The 21,683-nt window shown below is 50.0% G+C and overlaps 1 protein-coding gene across 2 annotated transcripts; it reads right to left on the bottom strand.

Moving 5' to 3' along the window:
* Positions 1–62: 62 nt before the first annotated feature.
* Positions 63–20,582, bottom strand: MAP3K11 (mitogen-activated protein kinase kinase kinase 11). 2 transcript variants are annotated; one of them, XM_039366304.1, is made up of 11 exons: positions 19,445–20,580; positions 19,069–19,252; positions 10,299–10,479; positions 9,145–9,293; positions 8,494–8,669; positions 6,498–6,738; positions 5,740–5,853; positions 4,952–5,078; positions 2,773–2,864; positions 1,653–2,018; positions 63–1,303 (listed from the first exon to the last, which is right to left on the bottom strand). In XM_039366304.1, the coding sequence occupies exons 1-11, from the start codon at positions 19,775–19,777 to the stop codon at positions 876–878; spliced, it is 2,391 nt and encodes a 796-aa protein (XP_039222238.1). In that variant the 5' UTR covers positions 19,778–20,580; the 3' UTR covers positions 63–875. The 2 variants fall into 2 exon arrangements, with proteins under 2 accessions (XP_039222238.1, XP_039222237.1); XM_039366303.1 differs by having other exon boundaries at positions 19,069–20,582.
* Between the last annotated feature and the right edge of the window lie 1,101 nt (positions 20,583–21,683).

The following is a 21,683-nucleotide window of genomic DNA, read 5'->3' as shown; positions in this document are numbered from 1 at the left end:
CCCTTCTTGTGTCCGATCCGAATTCCCAAACAGACACGTGCGCAGAATGGTGATATCCAGAGGTTTATTTTGGTCTCGTTTCACAGGGTCGGCCCGCCCGGTGCTGGGACGGTCCTGAACACAGTTGGCTCCCCTGCTCCCACCCACCCCGCTCATGGGAGTGTGTGCATGCACATACGGGGAAAGGAAACAAGAGCAGAGGGAGCCTGGCACACGTGTGAATTTCAAGTAGGGAAAGAAGACAACAGTAGTAATGCACACTCAAAAGTGCTTTGTCCTGCCTTGGTCCTGTGGGAATTGGCCCTGCTTTTCGCTTTGGCCTCAAGATGAGGGCTGAGGAGGGGGCTGCACGGACCGCCCCCCCTCATTTCCCCCCCCCAGCCCCCCTTGTCCTTGGCTCTCTTTGTGTGCAAAAAGACAAACAGCCCTTTTGGGCAAGGCCTCCATTGGCTGGAATTTGTTTTCAAGGAGAAGGAAGGAATGGCAAGCTAACCAGGACCATTTGGGGGGGGGGTCTCAATCCTGGTGTCATTTCCCCCTGTGCCCCCCCTCCCCATGAAATGGGGAAGACCCCCTGGCGTGGGAGGAAAGGGAACAGAGGTGAGAACTAAGATAGCTGCCTGTAAGGAGGAGCCAGGATGGCGACGTGAAAAGGGCACCACAACGCTGGCTTGACAGCTTAGTGTTCGTTGCATAGCGGAGACGTGGGGAGGAAGTTAGCCCCCTATTATCACCACTGAGGATCTAGGGGTTTTTTTTAATGTCTTTCCCTGTAGAATAGCAGTCTGTGGTCCTCCGATCTTTGGCCACGCGACAGGCCAGGGTCCCATCGCATGAAGTCTGGCAGGCCACATCTGGAAACAGGGGGTCCTTGGTCATTTGGGGATCGTGCCTCCCGGGGGGCAGGAGGTGTCCCCCCACCAGGGCGAGGCTGGCAGATCCTCTGGTGGAGTTGGGTGCGGTCTGGAGGTCCAGCAAACGGCGGGGCTGAGCGTCTCTGGGGCTGACCGCGTGGAGCTCCCGAGAAAAGGGTCGGCGGGTGCCGAAAAGTCCCCCCAGGCGAACGGATTCGAATTGGGCGCCCCGAAAGGATTGGTGCTTTCGGGACCGGGGAGTTTGACTTGACGTGGGCCCAGACGGGGGGACTGGACCGGGGTGACCGCTGGCGAGGCCCGAGGTCCCGACGAGACGAAGCTCCAAGGGTCGATCCGGCTGCGGATTGGGGAGGGGCGGGGGCGGGAAATCAGGGTGGGGTGAGGGGAGCGGGGGCTGCGGGGAGAGGAGGGAGACGGGAAGGCGCCATCTGTGGAAAGACAGGGAGAGCAAAGCTGCAGTTGAGGTGGGGAAGAGATTCTGCTGCATAGGCGGACGTCGACTCCCAGAATTCCCCAGTCGGCATGCTTTAAGATTGGGTGGACTTCAAATCCCAGAATCCCCCATGTTTTAAGATGCATGGACTTCAACGCCTAGAATCTCCCAGCCAGCATGCTTTAACCTGAGCGGGCTTCAACTCCCAGAATCCCCCATGCTTTAAGATGCATGGACTTCAACGCCCAGAATCCCCTAGCCAGCATGCTTTAAGCTGAGAGGGCTTCCACTCCCAGAATCCCCCAGCCAGCATGCTTTCAAATAAGTGGACTGCTGCCACTCACCCCACTTTGGGGTCTTGGTGGTCCGGCCTTCCGCGAGCTGAGGGACCCTGGGTGACTCCCTCGTCCAGAGGGGCGGCAAGGCGGTCCTGTCCCCCACCGAGGCCAGGTCAATGAGGAGCTCCGTGGCAGCGTCATCCGTGCAGGGCTCCACTTGCAGGGCAGGGGTGGGGTCTCTTCGGGGAGAGGGCTTCCTAGCACCTGGCCCCTCCATGGGCCTCTCCTGAGAGGGGGTCGGCAACTCCCGGCCCAAGCCTAGGGAGGCCAGCAAGGCTGAACCCCGGAGCAGGACTCTCTCGATGAGTCTGGGCCCGCTCAGCCTTTCCAGTGTTGGCTCCTCGGTTTCTGCCGAGGTGATGGGAATATCACCTGGAAGGACAAAAGAATGAGAAAATGATAAGTGGCAACTTGGCAAACTTAAACCCAGATTGGACTGGGTTCCCTCTCAGTAGCCTATAAATTGGGGTCTGTTTCTCTCCGTAGAGTATTTAGCCTCACTCTTCAGGCTGGTGGGCTTCCAGAATGAAAAAGTAGAGTAGGTCCCAAAGATGTTTTTTCAGGAGGCAACTGGACTTTGAAGATGGTGGGTGGGGAAACGGAGGATTTATACTCCTTGCAGACAGCTGGTCATTTGCCTCCTTTTAGAGAGTCGTTGAGGCCACTTGGAGATTTATCTGTATCTTCAGGGTCATTTGAGTAGTGCAAAAATGGGAGTGGAACACAGTCCCTTCAGCAATTCCAAGAAGGCTCCCCATCCATTTGCACCAGTCAGGTGACCCTGAGGACACAGATAAACCTCCAAGTGGCCTCAACGGCTGTCTCAAAGAAGGCAAATGACCAGTTGTTTGTTTTTCTTTGAAGACGTTTCGCTTCTCCTCCAAGAAGCTTCTTCAGCTCTGACCAGATGGTGAGGAATGGAAGGATTTAGACTCCTTGCAGACAGCTGGTCATTTGCCTCCTTTTAGAGGCTGCAGTGTTTGTAAGTGTGCAAAACGGTCCTAAGTCCCTTTTTTTCAGTGCTGTTGTAACTCGGAACGGTCCCTAACCCGACAGCTGTAAGTCGAGGACTACCCTTAGCTCGAATTGCAAGGAAACAGGCCAAAGGGAGGAGGAAGGGACTCACCGTTCTGGCTGGACTGTGGATGCAGCTGTGAGTGTACAGGGGAACCGCCCGGTTCTACGTACCACGTCGTCTCTTCTGGACGCGATCTTCTCCTGCCGTGGACAGAAACGAGGATCGGGGGACAATCCTGAAACCGCTGCTCTTTGTGAGTCACTGAATCCGCCCCAAATATTTTTTATTATATTCTCCATTTTATTCTGGGGCTCACTGTGAGTTGTGACCCTAATTAAAAACCTGGATCAGTCACTCTGAGCAGGGTTTCTTAACCGAGAGCAACTTTTAAGATATGGGGACGTCAACTCCCAGAATTCCCAAGCCTGTCAGCATGTGTGGATTTCAACTCCCAGAATTCCCCAGCTGGTCAACATTTGTGGACTTCAACTCCCAGAATTCCCCAGCCAGATAGCAGAAAAGTCGTAAAATGGGGTAAAACTCAGTTAACAAATGTTTCACTTAGCAACATAAATTTTGGGCTCCATTGTGGTCATAAGTTGAGGACTCCCTGTACTTTGCAACTTTAAGGTGTGAACTTCAATTCCCAGAATTCCCCAGCCAGACAGCATGGCTGTCTAGGAAATTCTGGATGTTGAAGTCCACACATCTTAAAGTTGCGTAGTACAGGGAGTCCTCAACTTATGACCACAATGGAGCCCAACATTTATGTTGCTTTGTGAGGCGTTTGTTAAGTGAGTTTTGCCCCATTTTACGACTTTTCTGGCCACGTTTGTTAGCAACACAGTTGTTAAGTGAGTCTGGCTTCCTCACTGTCAGAAGGTCGCAAAAGGGGATCACGTGACTCTGGGACACTGAAACCGTCATAAATGTGAGTCATTTGCCAGACATCCAAACGTAAATCACGGGACCCTGGAGATGCTGCAATGGTCATAAGTGTGAAAAATGGTAGCCACTTTTTTTCAATTTTTGTTGTAACTTTGGTCCATAAACAAACTGTTGTAAGCTGAGGACTATCTGTATTGCTTTAACAAAGAAGAAAAGAATCATTTTATAAGTAGACCTCGACTTAATGACCGTAATTGAGCTCAGAACGGTGACGGACGTTAAGCGGGTCAGCCCATGATCACACTCAATTTTACAACCTTTTTTTTTTTTGCGTTGGTTGTTAAGTGAATGTCCCAGTCATTAAATGAACTTGGTTTCTTCATTGGGCATTTTTTTTGCCAGAGGTAAATGCCAGAATTCGACAAAACCCACCCAAAACTATGGTCACATGACCACAAGGTACTACACACAGTTGAAAACGAGAGCCGGTTGCCAAGCACCCCAAATGTGATTACGAGACTATGAGGAGATCTGTCATAACTCTGAAAGGCTGTTAAGCGAGGACCACCCATACTGTTGTGGGGGAAAGAAGTCACAAGACGGGGATAGGATACCCTACTCCGCTCCCAAAATTGAGATAAAAAAATCCTATTCGTTGGAAGAAGGAGATTGCCATGACCAATTGGCAGGGGTAGGCAACCTTGGCTCTTTTATGACTGGTGGACTTCGACTCCCAGAATTCTTGAGCCAGCCATGCTGAGGGGAAAGGGAAAGGTTTCCAAGCTGAGCCAGGCTGGCTCAGGAATTCTGGGAGTTGAAGTCCACCAGTCATAAAAGAGCCAAGGTTGCCTCACTCTGGCCTAGGCTGCTTTATGACTTGTGGACTTCAACTCCCAGAATTCCTGAGCCACCTATGCTGAGGGGAAAGGGAGAGGTTTCCAAGCTGAGCCAGGCTGGCTCAGGAATTCTGGGAGTTGAAGTCCACCAGTCATAAAAGAGCCAAGGTTGCCTCACTCTGGCCTAGGCTGCTTTATGACTTGTGGACTTCAACTCCCAGAATTCCTGAGCCAGCTATGCTGAGGGGAAAGGGAGAGGTTTCCAAGCTGAGCCAGGCTGGCTCAGGAATTCTGAGAGATGAAGTCCACAAGTCATGAGGGGGCCATAGTTCCCCCATGCTGGCTCAAGAATTCTGGGAGTTGAATCCCCAAATCATGAAGGGGCCATAGTTCCCCCATGCTGGCTCAGGAATTCTGGGAGTTGAAGTCCACGAGTCATGAAGGGGCCAAAGTTTCCCTCATGCTGGCTCAGGAATTCTGGGAATTGAAGTCCACGAGTCATAAAAGAGCCAAGGTGGCCTACCTCTGCCAATTGCGATGAGGGTAAGATAGAGGCTCCCTACCTGCCATTTTGTGTACTGCGCTCAGACATTTTGGGGGACCCCGGGCTCTTGGTATGGCCGTTCCAGGTCTCGTCTCCCCGACGGGGTCCTTGTCGGTTCCAGTTCTGATCCTTCTCGCTCGGTTCCACTGACAAAAAAAAACAACAGTGGTCAATTAAACAAACTGTACAGTTCTGGTCACCAGGATACAAAAAAGATGTTGAGACTCTGGAAAGAGTGCAGAGAAGAGCAACAAAGGTGATGAGGGGGCTAAAACGTATGAAGAACGGTTGTGGGAATTGGGTATGTCAAGTCTAATGAAATGATGGAAGTCTTCCACTATTTGAGGGGCTGCCACAAAAAAGAGGGGGGTCAACCTATTTTCCAAAGCACCTGAAGGCAGGACAAGAAGCAACGGATGGAAACTATTCAAGGAGAGAAGCTAGAAGCTCGAATACTGACAAAATATCTGTAGCTCAGGGTTCAACTTTGGGGTCCTTGGTGCTCTCTGAGCTGGGTGGTTTTCTTGCAGACGTTTCATGACCCAACTAGGTAACTTCATCAGTGCTCACAAAGACAAAACTTTCCTCCTTTCTAGCACTGCTGATGTTATCTAGTTGGGTCATGAAATGTCTGTAAGAAAACAATCCACCTCAGAGAACATCAAGGACCCCAAAATTCAACCTGAGCTGCAAATATTCTATCCGTCGCTAAATGAACGGTCGTAAGTTAAGGATCGCCTCTATCAGCATCTAAACTTGTTAAGATGTGTCTGAGGGATTTGTCCAGAGGAACCCCATGCCACTCACATTGGATAGCTCGAAACCGTGGGAAGGTGGGAGAGCCACCAGCTCCCACATCAAAGAAATCCTTCCTTTTGTCCAGCCCTGGGGACGCCTGAACCGTGATGCGATGCTTAAAATCTGAAAAAAAGAAAAGAGAGAGAAAAAACATGTAAACCAGACTGAAGTTGATCAGGTTAGATCTAGCATTTTCTGCACTCGTCAAGCGGTGTGTTAATGTGTGCATCACATTTATTTCCCAGGTTTCCCAAGGGCCCCAGATTTATTTCCCAGAATCCCTGTGGGCACTACATGTATTTCCCCAGATCCCTGAGGGCGCCACATTTATTTCCCAGGTTTCCCAAGTGCCCCATATTTATTTCCCAGAATCCCTTTGGGCACCACACGTATTTCCCTAGATCCCTGAAGGTGCCACATTTATTTCCCAAGATCCCTGATTTATTTCCCAGGTTTCCAAGTGCCCCAGATTTATTTCCCAGAATCCCTGAGTATTCCCCAAGATGTATTTCCCAGAAACTCGCTGTGCACCAGATTCATTTCCCAAGATTCCCGAGGGCACCACATGCATTTCCCAGAATCCCTCGGCACAGCCTATTTACTTCCCAGAATCTCCAAGAAGTCTGCTCCATGGCCACTACAACCCGCAACAAATGCTTTTGCAAAAGAAACACACACACACATCCGGCAACCAAAGGACCTCCAGAAAGAGTGAACCCACCCGGAGCCCCTTCCCCAGAGCCCGGATCCCCACACGGCCTTCCTACCAAGCGGCATGCTGATGTGCTCACTGTCCCGGCCTCGGAGCTTGTTTCTCTTGAATGTGCCCTTGCGCTTCTTCACGTGCGGCCGATCGTGGTTCATCTGCTGGATCAGGAGGCTGAGTTCGCGCTCAAAAACCTCCAGCTCCCACTGGGCCAGTTCGTGTTCCCGCTGGCGGAGGAACTCCTCCTGGGATTTCTGCTTCAGCGCCGCCTGATTCAGCTCCTCCTCGCGGCTCAACAGCTCCTGGGAAGAAGAAGGCATCCCGGACGATCCCCCGTGAGAGAGAGGGAATCCCTGGGTCTCCCAGGAGGGGATCCTTGGAGAAGCCAAGGCGGAAAAGCAAATCAGTTATTAACTGCCTCACGGGTCATTAAGCAAATCTAGCTTTGGCTTTGCTCGTCAGAAGCTGACTGGGAAGGTTGCAACTGGCGGGTTGTGTGACCCCGGGACGCTGCGACTGTTGTAAATACAGGCAGTCCTTGATTTACAACAGTTCGGTTACTGACTGTTCACTAAAGTTACAACGGCACTGAAAAAAGTGACTCGGGAGCGTTTCTCACACTTACAACCATTACAGCATCCCCATGGTCACCTGATTTACTTTCGGATGTTTGACAACCGGTTCCTATTTATGACGGTTGCAGGGTCCTGTGGGGGTGTGTGTCATGTGATCGTCTTTTGTGACCGTCTGACAAGCCAGGTCAATGGGGAAGCCGGATTCACTTAACAACGGTGTTACTAATTTGACGACTGCCGTGATTCCCTTAGCCAATGTGGCAAGGAAAGTCGCAAAAATGGGGCAAAACTCACTTAACAAATGTTTCGCTTAGCAACCTATATTTGGGGCTCGATTGTGGTCGTAAGACCAGGACTACCTATAACAACTTCCTAGAGACTTTCGAAATCAGCCCCGTGGCAGCCAGAAAATGAAGAAGTCAAAGAGACTCAGAGAGAGATTGCGGCTGGGGGCTCAAATATGAATTAAAAGTGAATTTAATTGAAAAAAAACAGGGACACTGAACGGAATGCAGAATAATAGAGTTGGAAGGGACCTTGGAGGTCATCTAGTCCAACCCCCTGCTCAAGCAGGAGACCCTATACCCTATGCAGATAGTCCTCGACTTACGACCACAATGGAGCCCAAAATTTCTGTTGCTAAGTGAAACATTTGTTGATTTGTTTGCCCCATTTCATGACCTTTCCAGAAATTGTGGGCACTCCATCACTGGAAGTTTTTAAGAAGAGACTAGACAGTCACCTGTCTGAGACGGTATAGCTTCTCCTGCTTGAGCAGGGGGCTGGACTAGAAGACCTCCAAGGTCCCTTCCGGATTCGATTCTATTCTATTCTATTCTATTCTATTCTATTCTATTCTATTCTCATCCATTCTATATTCTATTCTATCTATTATTTCTTTATTCCTATTCTATTCTATTCTGTTCTGTTCTGTTCTTATTGTTCTGTTCCTTATATGTTTTAGCCTCCAGTCCCCTGATCATCTTTGTTGCTCTTCTCTGCACTCTTTCTAGAGTCTCAACATCTTTTTTACATTGTGGTGACCCAAACTGGATGCCGTATTCCAAGTGTGGCCTTACCAAGGCCTTGTAAAGTGGTATTAATACTTCACATGATCTTGATTCTATCCCTCTGTTAATGCAGCCTAGCACTGTGTTGGCTTTTTTGGCAGCTGCAGCACACGGCTGGCTCCTATTTAAGGGATTGTCCACTAGGACTTCGAGATCCCTCTCACAGTTGCTACTATTGAGCAAGGTACCACCTATTGGCACTAAATGAACTGTTGTAAGTTGAGGACTACCTATATAGGGCAACCCACTGTGGGTTGGACTAGAAGACCTCCAAGGTCCCTTCCAATGCTGGTATTCAGTTATATTATTTAATTGTATCCTGGATCTGAGGCTTGTTTGGGAAGGGAACACACACACACACACACACACACACACACACACACACACACAGCCTTTCCCTTCTGGTTCTCACCTTCTCTTTTGCCCGCAGCTCGTCAAACATATCCTGGATCTCCACTTTCCAGTCGTCCTGCATGGAATGGAAGGATTCTTGTGGCAGGTCGCGCAGTACCTGTGTTTCGAGGACTGTCAACTGATCAAGGATGGAGGCAAAGCTGGGGCGCGCGTGGGGGTCCTGCTGCCAGCACTCTGGTGGGACCCAGGCGAAAAGGCGGCAGAGGAAAGAAACAAAAGGGAGAGGAGTCAAATAACGAAGTTGAGAATCAGCTGCCCCTTGGAGACTGTGCAAAGTTGAGCTGCTGGACCTGTCTGCTATGTACGCCATGCATAGGAGTTGTGCTTAAGGCAGGGGCAGCGTGACTGGTTAGAGAAGAGAAGAGGAAGAAGGCAGCTGTTGCAAGCATCTGGATTTTGATCACATGACCCTGGGGATGCTGCTTATGAAAAACGGTCATAAGTCACTTTTTGCATCGCTGTTATAACTTCGGACGATCAAGGTTGCAAGCCCAGGGCTGCCTGTATTGGGAACACAGCTGCCAGCATAGATTTCAGCTGAGTTAACAGAAGGGCAGAGAAACATTTTAAAAAAGACTTTTTATTCCAATCTAGCAGAGTTTTTATGCTGAAAATCCCCAATCTGGCCTCTGAGATATTTTTTTCTTACCTGTCATCAGACGTGAAAAGGATTCTGGGCACGTGGAAGGTATCGGAAGGGTGAGTTTGTTGACGGCAACCCCATAAGCCACTGCCAGCCCGTCAATTCCACGGTATGGAACTTCACCGGTGAGGAGTTCCCACAGAAGCACCCCATAACTGGAAGAAGAAGGAACAGGGAAAAGATTATAGGTAGTCCTCGATTTATGACCATTTATTTGGAGGGGACCTTGGAGATCTTCTAGTCCAGCCCCCTGCTCCAGTAGGAGACCCTACCTACACCATTTCAGATAGATGGCTCTCCAATTTCTTCTTTAAAATCTCCCATGATGGAGCACCCACAACCTACATCCATCCATCCATCCATCCATCCATCCATCCATCCATCCATCCATCCATCCATCCATCCATCCATCCATCCATCTATCTATCTATCTATCTATCTATCTATCTATCTATCTATCTCCATCCATATCCATCCATATCCATCCATCCATCCATCCATCCATCCATCCATCCATCCATCCATCCATCTATCTATCTATCTATCTATCTATCTATCTATCTATCTATCTATGTCTGCTGTCCTGTCCTACCTGTCTATTTATCACTCAATCGTGGCTATCTATGTATTTATCTCCAATCTGGCATATTTTATTCTAATCGCCTGTGACGAGAGACCGATCTTGCTAAGTAGCCTTGGAAGTAAGTCATTTCTGTCAGTTTTTTGATCTACAAATAACAACACTAAATGAACGGTTGTAAGTCTAGGAATAACCCCCCCACTACTGTCTACCTGACAGGCTCCAGGTTGACTCAGCCTTCCAAAGTCAGTAAAATGGGGACCCAGATTGTTGGGGGCGATATGTACCTCAATTTGGATCACGTGACTGTTGGGGAGGCTGCAACGGTCATAAGCGTGAAAAAGGATCTCGAGTCCCATTTTTCATTTGCCATCGCAACTTTGAACGGTCTCTAAATGAACTGTCGTAAGTCAGGGACTGCCTGTGTAAGTCTAAGATCTATTCATGCGTTTAAATCACGCGTTTGCTTTCTGGCAAGCTGTCCATCACAAAGTCAAAGGACTCCGTGGCCAGACAGGTTTTGAACCTCTGTCCTTCATCCACCTGGAGGAACTCCCCAGATTTTTCTTCCCCGCCTTACCTCCAGATGTCGCTACCGCGGGAAAAAGTGGAGTTTTTGATGACTTCCGGTGCCATCCAGGCGTAAGTCCCGGCGGCGCTCATCTTAGTGGTTTTGTGCCATTCTCTGGCCAGCCCAAAATCGGTGATCTTTAGGGTCTTCCCACTGACCTCACCATCGTCCACGTGTTCGCTCAGCAGGACTGTGGAAGGAAAAAGAGAACGCATTCAGACAACCCCAGAGACAGGCAAGCCGTGTTTTTGAACAGCCGGTTCTGGGAATTCTTCCTCGTACAAACGTAGGATCACAATTGATCCCAAAAGTTGGTTCACAGTGGTTAAGTGAATTTTGCCCCCCCTGTCCCCATCTCACAACCTTTCTTGTCACAGTTGTTAAGTCCATCACTGCAGTTCTCAATTTTAGTCACACGGTTGTTCACTTTGCTTTATCACAAGATCACGAAAGAGGTTCACATGACCCCGGTCGTAGATACGAGTCAGTTGCCAAGCGTCTGAATTCCAATCGTGGGACCAATGGTGAAAAACGGTCGTAAGTCATTTTTTTCTTTTTTTATAAGGATTTTATTAGTTTTTCTCTTACATACATGTATTAATTTTTTCAACCAGCGTGCTGTCTGGATTCAAAAGCGCTAATACATAATCAATTCCTAATCCTTGGTTCTTTCCTCTAGCCCAGTGGTTCTCAATCTTTTTAATGCCGTGACCCTCGTAAGTCGAGGACTACTCAACCGGTCATAAGTCGAGGACTACTCAACTGGTGCAGCACCATTTGCAGAATGGGACTTTTGGCGGGCTCAGCAGGGCAGAGACAGCCTGGACAATTCCTATTGGCTTTGGAAAGCCAACAGAATTAGACTCTATTCAAGAGAGTCTCTTCTATTGGCTTTCAAAAGCCAATAGAATAAAAGGGAGGAGCACAGCTAAGGAAAAGGGGGGAAAAAATGGCGGATTGCGTTGTTTGGCGACCCCCGTGAAATGGTCCTTCGACCCCAAATGGGGTCCCGACCCACAGGTGGAGAACCACTGCTCTAGCCACTTGTAGAATGACTCCCACATTTGGTACTATTCTGTTTCTTCGTTATCTTTCAATCTCATTAATCCATCTGTCCATCTCTGCACATTCCAATATTTTTTTTTAATTATCTCTTCCTCTGGTGGTACTGCTTCATTTTTCCAGGATGGCACGAAGACAATTCTTGCTGCCGTTACGACGACGTGTAAAGCCAAATATAAACTTTGTTTATTAGTCTTTCCTGGCCTTATACATAGTAGAATGTATACATGTTGCCATCTCCTAAAAGTGATACCATGGGTGAAAAGGTTGAAAAGCCCTGGACTAGATGACCTCCAAGATCTGTTCCAGCTCTGTTCTGATTGATGGAGTGAAGTAGCCTTGGGAGAAGCTGGCCAGTTCAGCGTTTGCTAGCGGTGGTGTTCTTCTCCTCAAGGACTCTTTGTGACTGGGGGAGACTTTTTCCAGAGGCAAGAACAAACAGCGCAGCCCAGCAACCTCTTGAAACAATGCCCTGCATGCCTGGGAGGGGGGTTTTACTGGTGTGGGGGGGTCCCATTGGCTTCCTCCAACTTGCTTCCTGCCGTCTTTTTCCTGGCTTCCCCCTCAGTCCAAGAGCCCGGCGGGGAAGGGAAATTCAAAGAGCAGCTGGAGAAAGGTGGACGGAGAACCCCAGGGCTGGCGAGGTCCACCCTCTCCATTGCCGGACAGAACAATGGGTCAATTCTCCGGCCGGCCCCAGACACAATGGAGCGCCTAGTGAGACGGCCTCCCCACGCATAAAATGTCTGCCTTGCCTACGGATTGTGGGAATGGAGCCCAACCGGCCTCTGGGTTTCCTTGCTGGGATTTTGCTCAATCGGGTTTCGGAGAGCGTTGCAATTAAGAGGGACGGGGCCTCTGATCACATGCAGAGGGTCTTTGCTTGCAATTTGCTATCCCACCGGAGTTTCAGAGCAAGGTGGTTGCTCTCTGTTTACGGATTGTCCTCGATTTACAACAGTTCATTTAGTGACCGCTCAAAGTCACACCGGCACCGAAAAAAAGGGGATTTATGGCTGTTTTTCACACGTACGACCTTTGCAGCATTCCCATGAACAAAATTCTTGGCAACCGACTCGTATTTGTGACGTATTTGGGGGTCGCCGTGATCCCCTTTCGCGACTTTCTGACAAGCAAAGTCAATGGGGGAAGGCAGGTCCACTTAACAACCATGTTCCTAACTTAACAAACTGCAGCGATTCATTTAGCAACGGTGGCGAGAAACGTGGTAGAATGGGCCAAAATTCATTTGAACTGCCTCGCTTAGCAACAGAAATTTTGAGCTCCACTTTGGTCGTTAAGTCGAGGTCTTCCTGTACAAACCGGCTGAAGGGGGAATTTTTATTTATTTTATTTTATTGGGTAGCGTTATATGCCACCCATCTCACCTTGAATTTTCTGCCCAGTTGGGGAGGGGGGGATATTTTTAGGGAAAGAAAAAAAGAAAGAAGAAAGAAAGAGAGAGAGAGAGAGAGAGAGAGAAGGAAGGAAGGAAAAAAGAAAGAAAGAAGGAAGGAAGGAAAGAAAGAAGAAGAAGGAAGGAAGGAAAGAGAGAAAGAAGAAAAGAAAAGGAAGGAAAGAGAAAGAAAGAAAGAAAGAAAGAAAGAAAGAAAGAAAGAAAGAAAGAAAGAAAGAAAGAAAGAAAGAAACTAAGTCACCTGACTGGTGAGATGGACAGCACGTCAATTCAATAAACAAATTAAAAAAAAAACAGAAAGCTGCTAGATCTCATGAAGTTGCCTTCCTCTCTACCGCCCATTCGGGTTTTCTCCCTCAAAGCCATAAATATCAAGAGTCACAACGTTTCCGGCAATGCCTGCCCGTCTGCAAGGACAGCCCCCCCCACCCCCACCCCCTTGATTTGCTGGAAGGCAAAGAAAGCTGACTTAGTGTTGCAACCCGTCCACGAAACCAGCAATAAGGAAGGAAGCAACTGGTGACACTGGATCCCCGTGGCGAGATGAGAAAGCGGAAAGGAGGGAGGGGGGAGGGAGGGAGAGGATGCAGCTACTGTGCTGCTGCTGCACAAGCCCCCCCCCCCATCGGCCCAAATTCACAATTTCCTGTGCTTGCCAACTCCTGAAAACAGGAGCAGTAGCAAAGGAGGGGGGCCGTTGGAGAGGGGGGAGGAGTAGATACACCAGTGTGAATTTGAGGTCAGTAAGTCCAGATCTAGAAATTGTAGATTGGCCTTGAAACTCGCCCTGGATTTCATCCCAGGAGAGATTAACCGAGTTTATTTCTCCTCCAACAAAAAGGCTCCAGATTCATATATGGAGCCCAACAAAGGGTAATATCACCGCAGGCGGGGACTGCAGCCAAGAAATTAAAAGACGCTTGCTCCTGGGGAGGAAAGCTGTTGCAAATCTAGACAGCATACTCAAAAGCAGAGACATCACCCTGCCAACAAAAGTGCGTAGAGTCCAGGCCATGGTTTTCCCAGTTGCAATGTATGGCTGTGAAAGCTGGACCCTAAGAAAGGCTGAGCGCCAAAGAATGGAGGCCTTTGAACTCTGGTGCTGGAGAAGACTCCTACGAGTCCCCTGGACTGCAAGGCGATCCAACCGGTCAGTCCTAGAAGAGATCAACCCCGACTGCTCTTTAGAAGGCCAGATCCTGAAGTGGAAACTCAAGTCCTTTGGCCACCTAATGAGAAGGAAGGACTCCCTGGAGAAGAGCCTGATGCTGGGAAAGATGGAGGGCAAGAGAAGAAGGGGACAACAGAGAAGGAGGTGGCTGGGTGGAGTCCCTGAAGCAGCAGGGGTGAGCTTCAATGGACTCCAGAAGATGGTAGAGGACAGGAAGGCCTGGAGGAACGTGGTCCATGGGGTTGCGATGGGTCGGACACGACTTCGCAACTAACAACAACAACTGCTTTATAATGCCTTGGTAAACATTTCAAATATCACATCCAGTTTTGGTCGCCACGATATAAAAAAAGATGCTGAGGGTCGGAAAAGAGGGCAGAGAAGAGCAACAAAGATGATCATGGGACTGGAGGCCAAAACATCGAATGAGTGGTTGTGGGAACTGAATCTACTATCCTGGACAGAAGGCTGGACTAGAAGACCTTCAAAGTCCCTTCCACCCCTGTTATTCTTTATTTTGTGGATATGTCTAGTCTAGGAAAAAGAAGGATTAGGGGGGACATGACAGCTGTCTTCCAACATTTGAGGGGCTGCCATAAAGAAGAGGAAGGGGTCAAGCTATTTTCCAAAGCACCCGAAGGCAGGACAAGAAGCGACGGATGGAAACGAATCAAGGAGAGAAGCAACCTGGAATTAAGGAGGAATTTCCTTATTAAGCAGTGGAACAACTTGCCTCCGGAAGTTGTGGATACTCCATCGCTGGAGATTTTAAAGAAAAGATTGGATAGCCATTGGTCTGGGATGGTAGAGGATCTCCTTCTCAAGCAAGGGGTGGGGGGACTAGAAGACCCCCCCCCCAAGGTCCCTTCCAACTCTGTTATTCTGTTGGATGAGAGCCTCACCCAACTTGCTTTGGGTATGTTGTAAGGATGCGCACGAGAAAAGAGAGCACCAAATGCATTTCCAAAAAGGATCTCTTTGAACATCAATGCAGAAATGCACAATGGGTGCAATAATTCGGTTTGTATGCATCGGTTGTTAAGTGATTCACTTAACAACTGCGGCAAGAAAGGTCGTAAAACGAGGCAGAATTCACTTAATAACTGTCTCTCTTAGGAACAGAAATTTGGGGCTCAATTGTGGTCATAAGTCAAGGACTACCTGTAAGTATATGTATGTGTGTATACAAGTGATAGATAGATAGATAGATAGATAGATAGATAGATAGATAGATAGATAGATAGATAGATAGATAGATAGATAGATAGATAGATAGTATACACACAAACACACGTTGAGGACTACCTATAATAGATAAATCCATTTACTATAAATTAAAATTTTAAATCCAGGTTTTCCTAACCCAGATGCCCTCCGATTGTCGGAAAGCAACTTTGCTCCTGTCCCATTTTCACTTCTGATAAACAGGCCTGGCAGGTTTTTCTGCTATCCTCTGCAAACCTTGGAAAACCTGCCAGATCGGAAGTGTGTGTGTGTGGGGGGGGGGGAATTGTGATTGTATGCAAACCACAGCAAGCAAAATTTGTAACGTGTCACCCCTGTCTCTGCCCTCCCAAAATAGTAGATTGCTACTTTGCTGTAAGGTAGTTCTTGATTTGCAACCATTGGTTTAGCTAGCTATTTCAAAGTTACCGCAGCCCTGAAAAAGGGGCTTGCAACCAGTCCTCACACTTACGACCGTTGCAGCATCCCCTTGGTCGGGGGTAGGCCACCTTGGCTCTTTTATGACTCGTGGACTTCAACTCCCAGAATTCCTGGCTCAGCTTGGAAACCTCTCCCACTCCCCTCGGCATGGCTAGCTCAGGAATTCTGGGAGTTGAAGTCCACGAGTCATAAAAGAGCCAAGGTTGCCTACCCCTTCATTCAAATGAAGGTTGCCCTTGGCAACCGGCTTGCATTTACGACGGCCGAAGCATCGAGGGATCAGGTGACTTTCTGCAACTTTCCCAACGAGCTTCTGGCAAGGAAAGTCAACGGGAGAAGTCAGATGTGTTTAATGACTGTGTGATTCATTTAACGACTGTGGTCCTTTGCGTAACAGCTAGGGCAAGAAAAAGTCGTAAGATGGGGCCTGACTTTCTTAACAGCCACCTTGCTTAGCAATGGAAATTGTGCTCCCAATTTTGTAAATCGAGATGTGTTTTGTTTAAAAAACAGGAAACAATACTTAAGTCCTCGATTTATGACCACAGTTGAACCCAAACTTTCCATTGCTATGCAAGACAGTTGTTAAGGGAGGGGGGCAGTTTTGCCCCATTTTACGACCTTTCCTGCCACACAATTATTAGGTGAATCACTGCAGTTGTTAACAAGTAACACGGTTGTTAAGTGAATCTGGCTGATCAGAAGGTTGGGACACTGCAGCCGTCATAAATACGAGTCACGTGACTATGTGGATTCTGCAACGGTGTCCAAAATGATCGTAAGTCACTTTTTTCAGCGCCTTTGTAACTTCAAACCGTCACTAAACGAATGGAGAATGATCTGCAGCCTACATTTTTCCATACATTTATATATTCCTCGTCTTGTGCAAAGCCAATGAAAAGGGAAATTTGCAGTGGATCCTTTCCCCTTTTTTGCTCAATGTTTCAACCTCCACCCTCTAGATATATGCCTCTTATTAGGGTTTTTTTTTTTTTTTTTAATCCGGTTTCGAATTTCCCTCTCGAACCAGGATTGGTCACAATGAAGCTAAAGGAAAAAAAAAAAATGCAATTCCCACTGGAACCATTTCAGCACAACTAAGAACCCCAAAACCAACCGTGTTGGCTTCCTTTTTCAAACCGATCTGCAACTTCTAATATTGTTAGGACAGGGATGATGGGAGCTGTAGTTCAGCACATGGGGGGGTTATGGGTGGGAGGTCACGCCTTCAGAATTAAATGGACTGAAATCCATCCAGAGAACATCCATTCACCTGGGAACACCTCTTAGTGTTGTGGGCCTGGAAGGAACGCCAAGGATCATCTAGCCCACCCCTTTGCCGTCTACAAGAACAGCTACTTCAACTATTCATGAGATACGGCGATTCAGCTTCTTCTTAAAAAAAATCCAGAGATAGAAAACCTACAACCTCTGCAGATAAATTACTCTAGGATTGCACAAGTCATACCTTGATGAAGTTTCCCCCTGATGTCTGACATGCTTTGGAAATCCTGCCCTTACAGAGAAAACAGGGTGGGACTAGATGACCTCTGATATCCTCTCCCCCTGTAATTCTATCATCACTATAGCTTGGGGAAGTGAATTCTATAGCTCAGAAAGAGGTTTTTGCATGAAGGCATCCTGGTTTTATTGGCGCAAAGTCCTTGACTTACCAACACAACTGAGGCCAAAACTGTAGTTGTTCAGTGATTTTTGCCCTGTTTTACGACTGTGCTGGTTGTTAAGTGAATCACTGCAGTTTTTAAGTTAATGACCTGGTTGTTAAATGAATTTAGCTTTGACTTTGCTTGTCAAAAGGCGATCGCATGATCCCGGGACACTGCCACTGTTATAAAGACATGCTCCCTGTCGAGCGTTTGAATTTTCATCCTGTGACCATCTGGATGCCACAACGGTCGTTAAGTGTGAAAACTGGTCGTAAATCATTTTTGTCAGGGCCGTTGTAACTCCAAATCGAGAATTGACCTGTAATTTGCATTCCCTACCTTGCTTTCCAGCAGACCCCCCCCCACATTATCTAACACTGCAACGCACAAACTCTGCACATGTGCAAAGTGCATTTCTCTCCCCCCCCCCGATCCTGCCCACCCGAGCCGACAAAGCTGGCTCTTCTATCAGTTTTGCAACAGGCTGGAAATTCATTTGCAAGAACCTCCCATTTTTTCTGCGCCGTCTTCCAGCGGAAATAGGCCGGTCTTGTTTTGCATGGAAAGAAAAACAGGCATCTCGCCCTTACAGGAGGAAACACAAGGCCAGGAGAGAGATGGCGACCACCGTCACTTCCTCCTTGTGGGTCACTTGGGTCAAGCCAGTCATCGCTTGGTGGCCAACCTCAGGATCAGAACGGGATCGACCTGGCTGTGCAAGGGGACAGCAAAGAGGATGGGCCGGCTCTTCCCCTAATACATGCCCACCTTTGCTTTTAAAAAAATCCTGCCCCCTGGCCATCCCAGTTGAGTGGAAAGGGTGGGGAAGGGAGAGAACTCTGCGTATGCTCAGGGGAACGGTTGTTTCATACCCAGGAGAGCTGGGGGAAGCCCTTGTCTAGCTTTCTTCTATGCCTGAGTCTAGAACTGTGTTGCCAAACCTCGGTCGCTTTCAGATGGGTGGACCAACTCCCACAATTCCCCAGCCAGCTATGGAGTTGAAGTCCACCCATCTTAAATTGCCAGGAGGTTGAGAAACATTGATCTAGCCCAGTGGTTCTCAACCTGTGGGTCGGGACCCCATTTGGGGTCGAATGACCATTTCACGGGGGTCGCCAAACCACGCATTCCGCCATTTTCCCCCCCCTTTTCCTTAGCTGTGCTCCTCCCTTTTATTGGCTTTTGAAAGCCAATAGAAGAGACTCTCTTGAATAGAGTCTAATTCTGTTGGCTTTCCAAAGCCAATAGGAATTGTCCAGGCTGTCTCTGCCCTGCTGAGCCCGCCAAAAGTCCCATTCTGCGAACGGTGCTGCACCAGTTGAGTAGTCCTCATGACCGGTTGAGTAGTCCTCAACTTACGACCGGTTGGGGGTCGCGGCATTAAAAAGGTTGAGAACCACTGATCTAGAGCAGTGTTTCTCAACCTTACAGACTTTAAAATGCATGGACTTCAGCTCCCACAATTCCCCAACAAGCCTAGCTAGCTGGGGAATTTTGGGAGTTGAAGTCCACACATCTTAAAGTTGCAAAGTACAGGGAGTCCTCAACTTACAACCACAATGGAACCCAACATTTATGTTGCTAAGTAAGACATTTGTTAAGTGAGTTTTACCCCATTTTACGGTCAACTGCGGTCATAAGTTGAGGATCACCTGCAAAAAATGGCAGGAGCATGTGGCGTTAAAAAGAGACAATTCAGGGCCAAGTCAGAATTTGGGGGGCCACCGTTGCACTCAGCTATGGGCCCTGCAGCCAGACCCGGGTTCAAATGTGACCTGACCTCTCCCCAATTCTTACTGTTGTTGGACTTCAAGTCCCGGTGGATGACGGGCACGATGGCGCCGCAGTGAAGGTAGTCCATGCCCTGCGCGATCTGGACGGCCCAGTTGATGAGGATGTGCGGCGGGATGCGGCGTCCGGCCAGCATCCGGCTGAGCGGTCCTCCGGCGGCGTACTCCATCACCAAGCACAGGTTGGGCCCCTGTAGGCAGACAGCCTTCAGGGTAATGATGTTGGGGTGCTTCAGCATGGCAAAGAGACGGGCTTCCTGGCGCACCCGCTCGGCCGTGGTGCTGATGTCCTCGTCCGGGTCCTGGCGGGCCGCCTTGACCGCCACCAACTGCCCCCGCCAGCTGCCCCGGTAGACTTTCCCGAAGCCCCCCACCCCAATCACCTCCTCCAGCGTCAGATCCCGAAAGTCGGCCTCGGGGGGATCCCCGGGCGCGGCGTAGGCCCCCGTCTTGGGCGAGACATAGTTGGCGGGGAAGATGCCCACGCGGTCGTGGAGCTTGCCGGCCCACCAGCCTTCGTCGCCGGAGATGGCCGAGTCCCAGGACAGGACCTCCACCAAGTCGCCCTTGCGCAGCGTCAGCTCGTCCGTGCTGGCCGCCTCGTAGTCAAACAACGCCGTCCAGACCGGGTTGGCGTAGGTGGTGGCGGCTCGGGAGCCTGGCCCCCATCCGCCCACCAGAGGGGCCTTGCGGAACATGCTTTTCAGTGGCTCCATGCTGCCCTCCCGGCCTCATCGGGTCCAGGAACATGGACCCGCTCCCTCTGTCGGCCAGCGGAAAGGAGACCACGGGGAGATCTTGGAAGGGCCGGGCGCGGAGCTAGCGCAAGCCCCCTCCCATCGGGAAGGCGGATCCACGTCTGCAAGCGGGCCGGGCTCTACATGGCCCCGCAAGGCTTCCCCGACGCCCGCGGGCGCCGCGATCTCTTCCTCCTCCTCCGTGGGCGCGGGCGGAGGCCCCGGGGAGAGCTCGCCTTCCGTGCGCGCGGCTGCTTCCTCGTCCCGTCCGCTCCCTCCCCGCGAAGCGTCCCGGCGCCGACCCGGGGGCTCCCGGAGCCGCTCCCCCGGAAGAGCCCGGCTGGCGGCGGAGGCGATCCCGGTCCGCGAGACGCCCCGACGGCTCGGTTAGCCCCGGCGGCTTCTCTCCCGGCCGCGGAGCGAGCGGTCCTTTCCTCGGAGCGAGGCGGGCAAGGCAGGGCGAGGGCGGGCCTGCCCGGCTGGGACTGCCCCGGTGGAGGCGGGTCTCCGCGGCTGGCTGGCTGGCGCTCCCTCTCCGGCGGAAGAAAAGGCGAGGCTGCTCGGCTGGCCCCCGGGCGGGAGACGATGCCTGGCTGCGGAAGGCGAGCCGAGCCCAGCGCCGCCCTGCTAACCCCGGGCAGTGGCGCCAGCCTCCGGGGCGCACAGCGCTCCTCGTCTCTGCAGCGCTGCGCTGCTGCTCCAGGGTTGGGCACTCCGGTTCCCATCAGGTGGGGGGCTGATGGGAACTGGAGTGCCCCTCCTTGGCCTAGGGGGCGGCTTGCTTCCACCTTGGGACTCTGGAGAGAGTCAGCTTTCTTGCGGGGTGCGTGGTTGCACAGAAAAAGAAAACCCGCGTCTGTTTGAACGTCTGAAGGTGTCTTGGCTCTTGGTTTGGAGCCTCCCTCCTCCTTTGCAGAAGGCTTTTCAGCTGATCGTTATCAATAGCAGGAAGATGATGAAAAGATTATTAAAAGGAAGAGCTGAAGATCACAGTGGCCATAAAGGTTGCGCTGCCACCGGGATGACCCCAGAGCGCAGTCAAGAGCTGAGCTTCCTTTGATGCCCCGGAGCGGATGTTCAGAGTATTCCTGCCACATCTGGGAGCGCATCCAAGCATAAAGAATGGAGGCCTTTGAACTCTGGTGCTGGAGAAGACTCCTGCGAGTCCCCTGGACTGCAAGGCGATCCAACCGGTCAGTCCTAGAGGAGATCAACCCCGACTGCTCTTGAGAAGGCTAGATCCTGAAGCTGAAACTCAAGTACTTTGGCCACCTAATGAGAAGGAAGGACTCCCTGGAGAAGAGCCTGATGCTGGGAAAGATGGAGGACAAGAGAAGAATGGGACGACAGAGAAGGAGGTGGCTGGATGGAGTCCCTGAAGCAGCAGGCGTGAGCTTCAATGGACTCCAGAAGATGGCAGAGGACAGGAAGGCCTGGAGGAACGTTGTCCATGGGGTCGCGATGGGTCGGACACAACTTCGCAACTAACAACAACAAGAGCGGGCATTCAGAGTATTCCAGCCAGATCCGGGAGTGCCTCCAAGCATAAATAGTTTGAAATCTCAAAAGCAGGGCTCTTCAAATTGGGCACCTTGAAGACGATGGACTTCAGCTGCCAGAATTCCCTGGCCAGCGTGCTCTTAAAGTTGTCACGTTTGGAGACTCCAAGCTCTAAACTAGCTTAGTATCTTGATTGTCCTTGAGTTGGACGCACCGTCGTAAGACTGAGATCAGGTCTTGTATCCTGAAATTGGACCTGGAAACTGACTTTTCCCAAACTTTCCCCAATGTGGTTTTTCTTTCCAGCAACTGATGAAAATGTGGATCTGGGCAGTCCACAAGTCATAAAAGGGCCTGGTTTGAAGACCCCTGTCCTAATATTTAC

This window comes from Crotalus tigris, unplaced genomic scaffold, assembly GCF_016545835.1.
Source record: "Crotalus tigris isolate CLP2741 ecotype Arizona unplaced genomic scaffold, ASM1654583v1 scf7180000020245.1906669, whole genome shotgun sequence".
In the NCBI taxonomy this organism is placed as follows: domain Eukaryota; kingdom Metazoa; phylum Chordata; class Lepidosauria; order Squamata; family Viperidae; genus Crotalus; species Crotalus tigris.
The sequence above is the reverse complement of the archived record's forward strand: the minus strand, read 5'-3'. Positions and strand labels throughout refer to the sequence as shown.

Bases quoted from the DNA above. Each gene is read 5' to 3' on its own strand.
- MAP3K11 (XM_039366303.1), bottom strand. From the start codon at position 19,777: ATGGAGCCACTGAAAAGCATGTTCCGCAAGGCCCCTCTGGTGGGCGGA. The intron at 5,854-6,497 runs GTAGGAAGGCCG...TCTTTTTTTCAG, and splicing joins GCACATCAGCATGCCGCTTG to ATTTTAAGCATCGCATCACG. The intron at 2,865-4,951 runs GTAGGGAGCCTC...TGTCCACGGCAG, and splicing joins CGCAGTACACAAAATGGCAG to GAGAAGATCGCGTCCAGAAG.